General features: G+C 49.0%; 2 protein-coding genes across 4 annotated transcripts; one reads left to right on the top strand and one right to left on the bottom strand.

Annotated features, from left to right (window-relative positions):
• The first annotated feature begins 343 nt into the window (after positions 1–343).
• LOC101761362 (probable palmitoyltransferase ZDHHC12) lies at positions 344–5,751 on the top strand. 3 transcript variants are annotated; one of them, XM_004984675.3, is made up of 11 exons: positions 344–844; positions 939–1,073; positions 2,616–2,682; positions 2,848–2,944; positions 3,040–3,133; positions 3,227–3,310; positions 3,517–3,557; positions 4,066–4,131; positions 5,010–5,069; positions 5,168–5,219; positions 5,313–5,751. In XM_004984675.3, the coding sequence occupies exons 1-11, from the start codon at positions 670–672 to the stop codon at positions 5,387–5,389; spliced, it is 948 nt and encodes a 315-aa protein (XP_004984732.1). In that variant the 5' UTR covers positions 344–669; the 3' UTR covers positions 5,390–5,751. The 3 variants fall into 3 exon arrangements, with proteins under 3 accessions (XP_004984732.1, XP_004984731.1, XP_004984733.1); XM_004984674.3 differs by having other exon boundaries at positions 3,037–3,133; XM_004984676.3 differs by lacking the exon at positions 5,168–5,219 and having other exon boundaries at positions 345–844; positions 3,037–3,133; positions 5,010–5,153.
• Positions 5,752–7,213: 1,462 nt separating this feature from the next.
• On the bottom strand, positions 7,214–10,158 carry LOC101762301 (putative clathrin assembly protein At2g25430). The gene is made up of 2 exons (XM_004984677.3): positions 9,837–10,158; positions 7,214–9,468 (listed from the first exon to the last, which is right to left on the bottom strand). Exon 2 carries the CDS (start codon positions 9,373–9,375, stop codon positions 7,450–7,452), a length of 1,926 nt encoding a protein of 641 aa, XP_004984734.1. The 5' UTR covers positions 9,376–9,468; positions 9,837–10,158; the 3' UTR covers positions 7,214–7,449.
• Positions 10,159–11,116: the final 958 nt, after the last annotated feature.

Raw genomic sequence — 11,116 nt, 5'->3', positions numbered from 1 at the left:
CCTTTGCTACAGCTTCCTACAGTTCACTCACGCTGAGTCACGCACGCATGCGCGGCTACAACCAGCCAGGCAGGCAGGTGCGTACGTGCACAAGCACGCCATTCCGGCCCGCCACGGGTTCAGCAGCGCAACAGTAGCAACGGTAGACGCGAGCTGCCTAAAACAACAAGAATATTCTACCGCAGCGAAAATATCCGACCAGTAGCGACAGTACCGGGTTGCCTGTTGCCAGCCCAACTGGGAAAAATAAAAGGGAAAGTGATAACTTTTCTCTTCATTTAGTTACTGAAAGAAAACAAATTACCGCGTTCAGACTGAGTTTATCTTTTTCCCCGAACCGGCGACAGCTTGCGAGTTGCGGCGGAGTGGAGACCATTCCGCCTTCTACAGTTCTACTGTTGCCGCTTACTTCCGCGCACCGCACACGTTCGACGAAACGCCGCCGCGCGCTCTCCCTCCCCACCGCGTCCACTGAGATTCGCCTCGCCTCGCCTCGGACCTCCTCCGATTCCTTCCCCCACTCCCGCTCCCATCTCGCGGGCCCCGTCGAGATCGGCGTCGTCCCCCGCCGGAGCCCGGTTGGATCCTCCGCTCCCTCCGGCCGCCCGCCTTGATGGTCCGGGGGCCGAGGAGGCGGCGGCGGCGGAGTAGTAGGTAGTTCCCGCGGCGATGAGCAGGCTGGCGACGGGGCTCCACCGGCTTCGGAGGTCGTCGTCGTCGCCGTGGGAGGTGCTGTGGTCCGCGCTCGCGTCATGCGGCCTCGTGATCTTCTCGCAGCTCGCCGTGGCGATGGTGCCGCGGCTATTCCCCTCCCTCTCGCTCCTCGCCATGCTCCCCATCGCGGGTCGGTGCTCTATCTCGCTCGCTTCGCTTTCCTGCCAGCGCCCGCGCCCCCTCCCCCCTCTCAGCGCGATTCTGATGCTGCTTTGGTTGCCTAGGCCTGGTGTTCCTCGCGGCTATCGTGCTGGGCCGGCTGTGGAGGAGGTTCATCGGGGTGGCGGCGTCGGCGCCGCTCTTCGTGCTCTTCAACATCCTCCTCTTGTGGGGCGTCTACGTCTTCGTCATCAGGAGAGGTGAGCTCTTGAGCATCGCCTTAACATTTGTCTTGCTAATGCGGTGGATTGGTAGGGTGTCACTTGGATGCTGCCGATTGCTGCGGACATTTGCTATTTTTGTCGTGCTGCATTCAGTTGAGTGAAGCTGAGGACGTTTCCTGATTTAGGTGAGTAGTAGTCGGTTAGTTTGCTCGCGTCCTATGTAACTGAATCTTTTTGTTCAAACAGAACAAACACGACAAACATACTCCTCGGTAGGTTTTGACATTGTCAACCTAAATGATATCAGCAAAATAAGTACAATTAGGAGAAAAGTTATAGCTGAAGCGGACCTCTTTAGCGTACCAGTTTCCCAGGTTCCAAACTGAACCAAAATGGCTGAAAGGATTTAAGTTTATCTGTTGCTTTTGCTTGATCAGGTCTTGCTGATTAGGTTGAGTTGGTAGGAGTTAATTTTGTGCTTCATGATACCTTCATCCCTTGAGGGTTGTACAACTTTGAAAACATAGAGTAACACCGTAACGGTCAGTTTGATCTACGGACAGACCCTGTGTAGTGCTTCAAATTTGGGCAATGGCAGCTAAAGGGTTCGGGCATTGACACACCACACTCAGTTGATTTGTGCTCACCCATTATTCTTTCCAAATCAAAATGCTTGCAGGATCTAGCACGGTTTGTTTGTGCTCACCCCTACTTGACACTGTATTGCATCGCTATTTGTCAGATACAAGCCATTATTGTATTGTATGATATACTTCTATCCCCATTTGGCCATTTACTTGTTTAGTGCATGGGCACGGTCTCCTATACACCTTTGACCTATTGTCTTCTTTACCATGGATTTTTTTCTGAGTATATATGTAAAAAAGAACCTTAATAAAATAGAAGCATCTTTGGTGCTTAGTTGATTGATCTCATTCTCACATGCCAATGGAGTACTTGCAGGTTTATTAAGTTAACTTCATATACTTTTAGGACCTCATCTATTTTGGACCAGATGTTGAATATTATTGGGCTATTGTGGATGGGGTACCATAAATTGGTTAGCAGGACTGCAGGACATAGGAAATGATTGTGTGATAGCTGAGTTACCACTCATGTATGATAGATTTGTTGTCTTTTATGTCAACATTTGGGAGCAGGATGTACGTATTAGAGTATGTATAGTCGTATATGTGTTGTACTCATGTTTCTTGTACATCAAGCCTATATGGCTATATATATGAAAGGTCACCCCCCCTCCAAGGGTGTGCGGTGTTTCCCTATCTCTCTACAGTACACATGAGTGTGTAATATATCTGCTTCTTGTATAGCATAGTAGATTTGTAAGCAGTTACATATTTTGTTGCATATTTATTGGGATATTGTGGATGAGGTGCCATAAATTGGCCTAGCAGGATAGGAAATGATTGTGTGATAGCTGAGTTACCACTCATGTATGCATAGATTTGTTGTCTTTTATGTCACCATTTGGGAGGCAGGACATACAAGTGAGTGTATTATTGTATATATATCTGCTTCTGGTATAGTAGATTTATAATCACTCAAATATTTTTGCAGACACTTCTTCTCTGCTGGACATGCTACTAAATGCGGAATGTGCACTGCTTCTGTGGGGCCTTTACAGGTTAGTTCATCTTCAGGAACAATTCTATTCCAATGAACTTTACAAATCTAAGCTAGGATAAGTGAATTTACCATAGTGCTGTGCAATTCTAAGTCTTGCAATTGGTGGCATTTGCATAACATCACCTTGAAGATGCAGGGCTTAGTTTGACCCTTTTTATTGCAGAATTTTATCTGGTGATCCTGGTATTGTTGCTTGTGATTCGTCATATTTAGAGGAAGCTGGCTGCAAGGATTTTGTGGAAGCTATTTACCCGAGTGAGGTGTTATGGAAGTTTTGTTTTAAATGAAGTTGTTCTAGGTTAGTTGCTTGAAATATATAAAGTTGTTAACACCTTTTCTACTTTTGACGTAGAAGCTCCCAATGCTCTCTCGTGTCAGGCAGTGTAACTGGTGCAAAGCAACCATTAGGGGCTATGACCATCATTGCCCTGCGTTTGGTACTTGCATAGGTATTATATTCCATGTTCCTCGTGTGTACCATTGCCTCTCTCGTGGCTTGATTGTGTAGGTACGCATTCTAATCTGTAGCATGTATTTTGCAGGACAGAAGAATCATCGGCTGTTTATGGCCCTTTTGACAGGATTTGTTGTTGCTGAATCAACATATACAATGTGCTCAACAAAATGTATGCTGTTTGTCTCTTTGCTCTGTGAAATGACTTTTGGGTTTCCCCTATTAGCAGATGTTAGTATACATGCTTTAACTTCTGTGGTTATTTCTTATCTTTCTAACGAAAATTACTGTGCAACTATGTTAGTATTTGTTTTGGAGTTTTAGTAGTCAAATAATTTCAGACCTACAGTTTGACAACTTCATCTACGTGCTGTGCAGATATTACCAGATGCATTAATTCAGGAACTCTAAGATCGGAGGTAACTTTTTCCATATCTCATTTTGCATGCATGAATTCCCAAGGCAATTTCTTTTGCTGGTTTTTCTTGCATTGGTACTGCTTTTGAACATGTTCATCTCTCCTTAACAAACAAATCATACACTTATTAAGTAAATGTTTTCAACCATGCTCATTAGTCTTTTTCCTGCAAAAATTATTTCCTTGAATGATCTATGCTGGTAGCTTTTCAATTCTTTTACTGCATAGGCCCTATGGGTGCGCTTTAAGTAGCACAATCATTGATAATATATTCAAATCAGACTGATCACGCTATAATGGAAAGCTATCATGTTAGCTATGCTCTGAGCCTGTGTGGCTGTTTATACCATTGTCGTCTTACTGGTTCTGTGAGTTTGTCTTGCATGTTTCAGAGAAACCCGTATGGTCTTGCCTTCTATTTTATTTGTCCATCAAACAATATCTTGATTTCTAATTTTCAATGAGAATGACCACATGATGCTTACTGGATGTACGAATTTTCTTTACAGAATCCTGTATCTCTAAACCTGGTAATCAGTACGATGCTCTTCTCTATCCTCCAGGTGGTCTGGCAGGTTTGCTCCTAACCTTTAGGATGTAACTACACCTTTTGATGATGTACATTTATCTGTGCACTTGCAAGCATAATGTGACAGCATGGGTGGTAGCATTGTTTCATAACAAAATGTCTAGCTTATCCAAATTGTGGGCCTGGCATCAGCTGCGTATGTGATCGATTGATCAGAAGTAGCGTTTCATCGCTAGGAGAGCTTCAGAAAAATGATATATTATGAGTCACGACTGGCCTCTCATGCTGATGGTCATGTTGATCCTATTTAGTAAATTATGAGAACGAAAAGTATAAAGTAGGGTTTGAAAAATATTGACAAATTCGCAGCATGGACTTACTACTGGTGGTTTTATATGTTAATGTTTTCCCGTGGATTAATTGTATTGCAAACTCCCAACTTTTTGGACTACTTCAATAAAGATCACAAGTGGCCAATCTATGTTTGTATTGATTCACAACATGACATATTCACTGGCTGTGTATTGAAGCATCTGTTAAAGAAAGAGAAGCATTTTCAGCCCCCCACAATCCTGACAAAGATGCGCCAAAAGCGTGCTACAAGATAATACGATTTCAGTCTCTTAAATCATTTTGGCCTGTTTGCAAATATTGGCCAGGCATCTGAAAGTTTTCAGCGGCCATTGTTCTGCATTTCTGTGGCAGAATTCGAAAATGTATGCCCATCTTTTCTTGCTGTGCCAGCAATCTGTTACTCTTTAGTGTTTGGAGGCAAGACAGCACCTCCTATACTATTGAGTGTCCACATCTGTATGGCCACCAATCATGCTAATTAAAACTTCAACCTTCATGTTCTATTCTATGACCTGTGATGGCTTACTACTATGTTTATTTCTAATGTTCATCCTCTGCTCTGTTGGCCAGGTTGTGTTCTTGATGTGGCACATATATTGCATCTGCTTCAACATCAAGACAGATGAGTGGGTAATTTCAAATTTCCCATGCTTTGGACTCTTTCTTCATCAATTGCAGGTCGTCTTCTCGTTAGCTGTTTCTTGTAGCTAAAAGGTGAGATTTTCCAGATAAACTGGAAGAAATATCCTGAATTCCAGATGAGGGAACAGCCTCAATCAGGTTATTTCCATATCCTCATTATGGCTGAGCACTTGATTTCCCGAGTGGTTTTTTAACCTGGTACACGTCTGTCCATTCCCCCCTCAAATGCAGATTTGGAAGTCAAATTTGTAAATCCGTATGACAAAGGCATGCTCTGTAACATTAGAGAATTTCTGACGCCGAAATGATTGAAAGCGAAAGCCCATTTTGAAGATCTGACCTGATGGAACTGAAACATGGGGATCGGGAATCGGGAGTGGGTCAACTGTGACAACATGACCCAGAATTCTGGAAGCCTGCTTTCATTGTTACTGCTGTAGCATTTATTGTCATTCGTTGTTGTGATCATCATTTGGACTCTGCTGTCTAATTTAACATGCAAAAAATCAGCATTTTTTGAAAAGTTGCTGTCACTGGGCGTGAAGTTGTAGGCAACACTCCTTGTAGCTCTAGAAAATTGCAAGAATGCATGAAAAATTTCAGAGAGGACCTAGTTATGTATACTCGCTCCATCCCAAAATGAATGCAATTCAAGCTATTTACCTAGACAGTTTGTTTGTTCAGGTGAAATCTGTACTCCCTACATCCCAAAACGAATACAATTCTAGCTATGTACTTAACAGTTTGTCCAGGTGAAATCTCTATTGTCCGCTTGTCGCCGAACTACGGATTCTGTCCAGGCGAAATCTCTACTGTCAGCTTGTCGCCGAACTCTGGATGTTGTACACAAAATCTGTAGTGATGCAAAATTCTGGGTTTCCTCATATTTTCCTAGAAGCTGCAAGTATAAGTGCGCCTGAAATCCTGTCAACGCAAACGATACCGGTCGCTGGTTTCAAATCAAACTGACCTGTAGTTCCTTGGAAAAAGGAAAAAAAATTGCCTGCAGTGCGACCCGAACGCATTTGAGGCCAGATCCAAGGTTACGCTTTGCTTCACTGTCGCCAGGCCGTTCAGTTGCGTCGATGAAGGGGAGTCTTCAGACAATTGGCAGCCTGCTAATCTGAAGGCTTTCCAAATGCTACAAAAGGGCCCCAGCTTGGTGCTGTGATATTCCTCGCCACGACGGCCCACGAAGCACCATCGATTCGCATACAGAAAGGAAGTTATGGCCTCGACGAGCCGTAGATATCATCTCCAACCTCAGGCAAGTAGGCGACGGCGACGTGGTTGTTATCCGGCCGGAGGTCGCCATCAGGCGGAGAGTGCCGGGCCGGGAAAGCGCGCACTCCGCGACGCCCCTATCGGCCAAAACACCCTCTCAGTTTAACGCAACCTGCCATGCGAATGAAAATCATCTCCAGCTTCTTTTTACCCGTTTCTTTATCACACTTCAAAGGCGTCAAGGAAGCATTGAAGAATGGATCAGGTAAAGAGATGCCAAGGTGCACGTCCATATGAGTATGACAGCGAGATATCATGTTGCAGTGTTGCTGCACAGCAGACACTGGAAAGGAAAGGGACAGGAAACGACGAGAAGACCGGCAAGCGAACCTAACGACTAGTGAGTCAGTGAGGGGGCCACAAATTTGGTCATGGCGATTGGATATTTTAGCATACAGCCATACCCAGTCGTTCTTAGCACGAACCAGGAAGTGCAACGTTGTTGACTTTCACCGCAATTTCACCTATTGCGTTTTACCTTTTTTTTACCCTGGCTGAAAAGACTGTTTTCACGAACAATTGTCGCCATTGCGGATCCAGTACACGCGACAGGCTTCATATGCTTCAACGAGCAACAAGCTAAAAAGTAGGTCTCACAAAGTCCATTTCGTAAACTAATGTCCCAGCAAAAATAGTTGTAATAACTGATTAAGCCACCAACCATGACACCCCTAACGCCAACAACCAGCAATCTTTTGCAACAGACGTGGAGATCCAGATCTGAGGAACACAGCATTTCTCATCACAGCAGGTAGATCATAGATGTGACATCCAGTACCACTCTGTCAGGAACATCAACAACACAGCAAACCAACATCAAGTGAATGGAAGTGACAACAGACAGAAGATTTGTAAAAACAATATAAAAATCATCTGAGATTATGTAATCGACTATAGCCACCCTCGGATGCTGCATTTGGTTCCAAACAAATAAAATTACATTACATATATGAGACCAAAAGGTTTGATCCAGAGACGGGGGAACAACAGCTGATGCTGGACACAACCCCATGGCTGGGAGTAAGATCACAATACAGAACAAAAATTCACAGCAACTGTAAGGATGAACAAAGAATTGACTTTCTCAGTAAGTGGGGTAATAATACCCAGGGTTCCCAGTGTACCCCATCGGCATGGGGTTCGTGTTGTACACCGCAGGCATCCCGTAGGGCATGGCCGGGTTGGGGGCGAACCCGTTGTTGTAAGCCCGGTCGAGCTTGTTCAGGCTCGATTGCCCTTGCATGCCGTCCCTCTGGTACTGCTGCCACATCATCTGCTCCTGTGTCAAGAACTGCTGCTTCTTTTCTAAGTCCGCCATCTGCACGTATGATGGTGGTGGGATGGTGAGGGATGCCGCGAAGGGGTCACCACCAACAGTCTGCATCGAACCATCTGGTGCAGGCAGAGCCAGGACCTGAGTTTTCTGTCCTGGAGCAGGCAGCGCGACGCTGCTGGCACTCCCAGTGGTCACCTGTTGACTGACATGCTGGCGCACAGCACCCTGATCATACATACCATTCAGCAACAGTGGGTCCATACCACCTGACATTGCAGGCTTCTGCTTGGACAAGTTGCTTGCTGTCTCCACAAGGGCGAGCTCCCAATCAGCCTTCCCAGGCTCAGCTGCAGGATTCTGCCATGCCGAAGTCACCTCGTTGCCACCATTGGAAGGGAACGCCTCCCACGAACCATTGCTTCCACCAGCAGCGGGAGGTCCCTGGAAGAGAGCCAAAGCAAGCCTGTTACCTTGTTCATCTGCACTTACAGTATCTTCTCTGAGATCCACCAAGTCACCCTGTGGCTGCGGGGGTGGCTCTGGCTTCACCTCTTCCTCAACCTTCTCAGGTTCAGGCACCTTAAAATCCTCAGGTGCTGGAAGCGCTTTGATTTCGTTCATATCTGGCTCAGGTTCTTCCTTGACAGGCTCAGGCTCAGGCTCCCGTGGTGGGCTCTTTGGCCGCTTCGCCCGGTCCCTCATAAATTCCTCTAGTGTCTCCAGCAGCTTATCAGTGACACGCTGCACCTCTGGGTACTCTGATGACCTCGCAACTCCAGTATCTTTACACCATGCATAGAATGCACAGAGCTCATCAATCTGCTTCGCAGCACTAGCATATGCCTCAAAAGCCTTCACGCACTCAGCATATTCCATGTCAAAGAACCTGTCCAGCAGCACTGCCAGCACCTCACAGATATCGGCATAGAGCTGGAAGCTCTCTCTCACAATCTGGTACAATGCAACCAGCACCATCCTGCTGTGCTTTGCCCCGCCAGTGGGGCGGCAAGCAAGGAACCTGTCAAGCAGCTGCTGCAGGTGGTGCATGCGGGCAAGTACCCGCTCTGGCTTCATGTCCCTCACTGGGGTCGGTGGCCTCTTGTCATCGTTGTTGCCACCATTCCTCTCACGGTAATCATCATATCCACCGTACCCAGGAGGTGACGAGTAGGAAGGCGATCTGCGGCCATAGGGATCAGGCGAACCCCAACGGTCACGGGGCGATGGACCATTAGCACTGCTGCCAGCATTTGATCCCTGCTTGCGCTCATGGAGAAAGAACTCGAGGCGCTGGTCGAGGTAGAGCGCGTAGGTGCGCACAAAGGCAGAGTGATCCCATGATCCGGAGTGCGCCTCGTCGCGGAAGTCGGAGAGGTTCAGCAGGCGGGTGCCACGCCTCGTGGCGTGGAGGAGCTCGCGGTGGAAGGACGGGTCGCCGTCGACCAGGAGGCGGTGCACTAGCATGAGCGACTTGAGCGCCACCACGTAGTCACGGGTGCGCGAGAGCCTGCGGGAGCATCCCACCACGGCCGCGGCGACGTGGGCGCGGGATCCGGAGGTGAGGTGGAGGATCTCGCGGATGTGGCGCTCCTCGGCTGGCTCGTCGTCGTGGCTGGTGGCCTTGACGATGAGCACGTCGAGCTCCGGCGCGATGTTGCTGGTGACCTTAGCCAGGCCGATGCTGGTCTGGTCCTTGACCGCCCCCAGCGCCTTCCGGATCGTGCTCGATGACATCTTCGCAGCCTCCCCTGCCGCTGCCCCCGCCTCCTCGTTACCGCCCAACCACCACCAACCGGAAGCTGGAGCTCCCTCTTGTTCGGTTTAGATCTGAACACAACAAGCACCATATGAGTTTATAAAAACCTATTAACTCCTGTTGGCTCAAAGGAGTCCAGTAATCAATCAGTAGAACGTTTTATCACGAGCAGATCCCTGCGATTTCGCAAGCAGGTTCCATTTGGAAATCGGTGGAGTTCGAGATCTGTGGAACCGGGAGGAGATATTTCATTTTCATTTTCCGAATCTACCAAATATAGGGAGGGGGCTAGTAGATGCTAGTCGATGCTTATCATCACCTAGAGCAGCTGTCCAGCAAAAGCTGGCCGCGAAGCTAGCAACCGAACAAACAAACTTATCTCCTGCTCGCGATAAGCACGCACGGATCTAGCAGGCACGATTCGAACAAAGCGATTTACCTCAGGCGTCGGGATCTGCCCGGCTCGAGATCTGGGCGGCGGGCGCGCGGGGAGCGCAGCTCGGCTTGGCTCGGCACAGATCCGGGACCCTACCCCGCTCCCGCTCCCGCTGTCGCTCCGCCGGCGGGAGAGTTGACCTCGCTTCTCGGCTGCTGCTGCTGTGGAGGCGGAAGGGGAGGAGGACGCGGTCCACGGCGGGCGACGAGACGAGACGGGGACGGAGGCAAAGGCAGGCAAAGAGGGCGGGCGGCGGACGGGAGGGATGGAAAGGAAATGGTGTGTGGTGGTGGGGCGCTTTTGTGTGCTCCGCTCGGGGGTGTTTGGTGCTTTGCTGTTTTCAGATTTTATTTAGTCGTAGCCCTGAAAAGAGATTTTGTTTATGTTTTTTTGGACGCGCGGCCGGAGGCAGGCGGAGCACGCTTCGCGTGGCTTCCTTTCCTTACGACCACGCACCGACGCCGACGCCGACGCGACGCGCGCCTCGGGCCTCGGCTCGGCCGGCGCCTACCCCCGTACCCGTACCCCGCGCCAGTTTTTCCTTGATTTTACCCGCGCCGACGACGGATCAGGGGGAAAACTCGTGGGTCGGGGCGGCACCGCGCGGATGAAGTGATGGTTGGTTGACTCGGCTCGGGCGAGGATGGGATCGCGAGCTGCTGGGCTACAGCGCTAGCCGCTAGCCAGCAAGGCGCCGCCGCCAAGCGCGTACGCGCGCGGCGGATCCCGTATCGCGACCGTGTCGATGGCGCGAGGCCAGGGGGATTCTCGCGTCGCTCCGGACGGCTGGGACCTGGGAGCAGCGTGACGCCGGAGGGGTCGCCGGGCCGTTGACATCGGCTGCGGGCTGCCTGTGTGGCTGCTGTATTGGATTGCTGCGCTGCATTTATCGGCACGCTTGGAAATCCACCACGGTCGCTTTCGTCCGTGGCTCGGAATTGGAAACTGAGGATCGTGTCGTGTGCCGCCCGGGCTTGTACTGAAAGTGGGAACAGTGGTTGGAGCGGTATAATTCACGATAAGCTTTTGCATGTTCCTGTGATCCGTTGAAAATTTGCGGCGGCGATCGATTCTGTGCTCCAACGATGGTGAAGTGTAAGTAGGCGATCTAGCGAACTTTACTGCTGTTCCCCGCGGCGCTGTTGAGTATATTATCAGTGACCAAGCAACCGATTGGGTGATAAAAATGGGAATGACATTGGTTGTTGGCCGGATCAGCTCACCAAAATTCGCTAAAAATTGGCATGGCTTAGTTCGATGTGAGGATGGCTGCCTATGTTTTT

This window comes from Setaria italica, chromosome IX (assembly GCF_000263155.2).
Source record: "Setaria italica strain Yugu1 chromosome IX, Setaria_italica_v2.0, whole genome shotgun sequence".
NCBI lineage: Eukaryota > Viridiplantae > Streptophyta > Magnoliopsida > Poales > Poaceae > Setaria > Setaria italica.
Note: the sequence above shows the minus strand (reverse complement) of the source record. Positions and strands in the feature narration are given on the sequence as shown.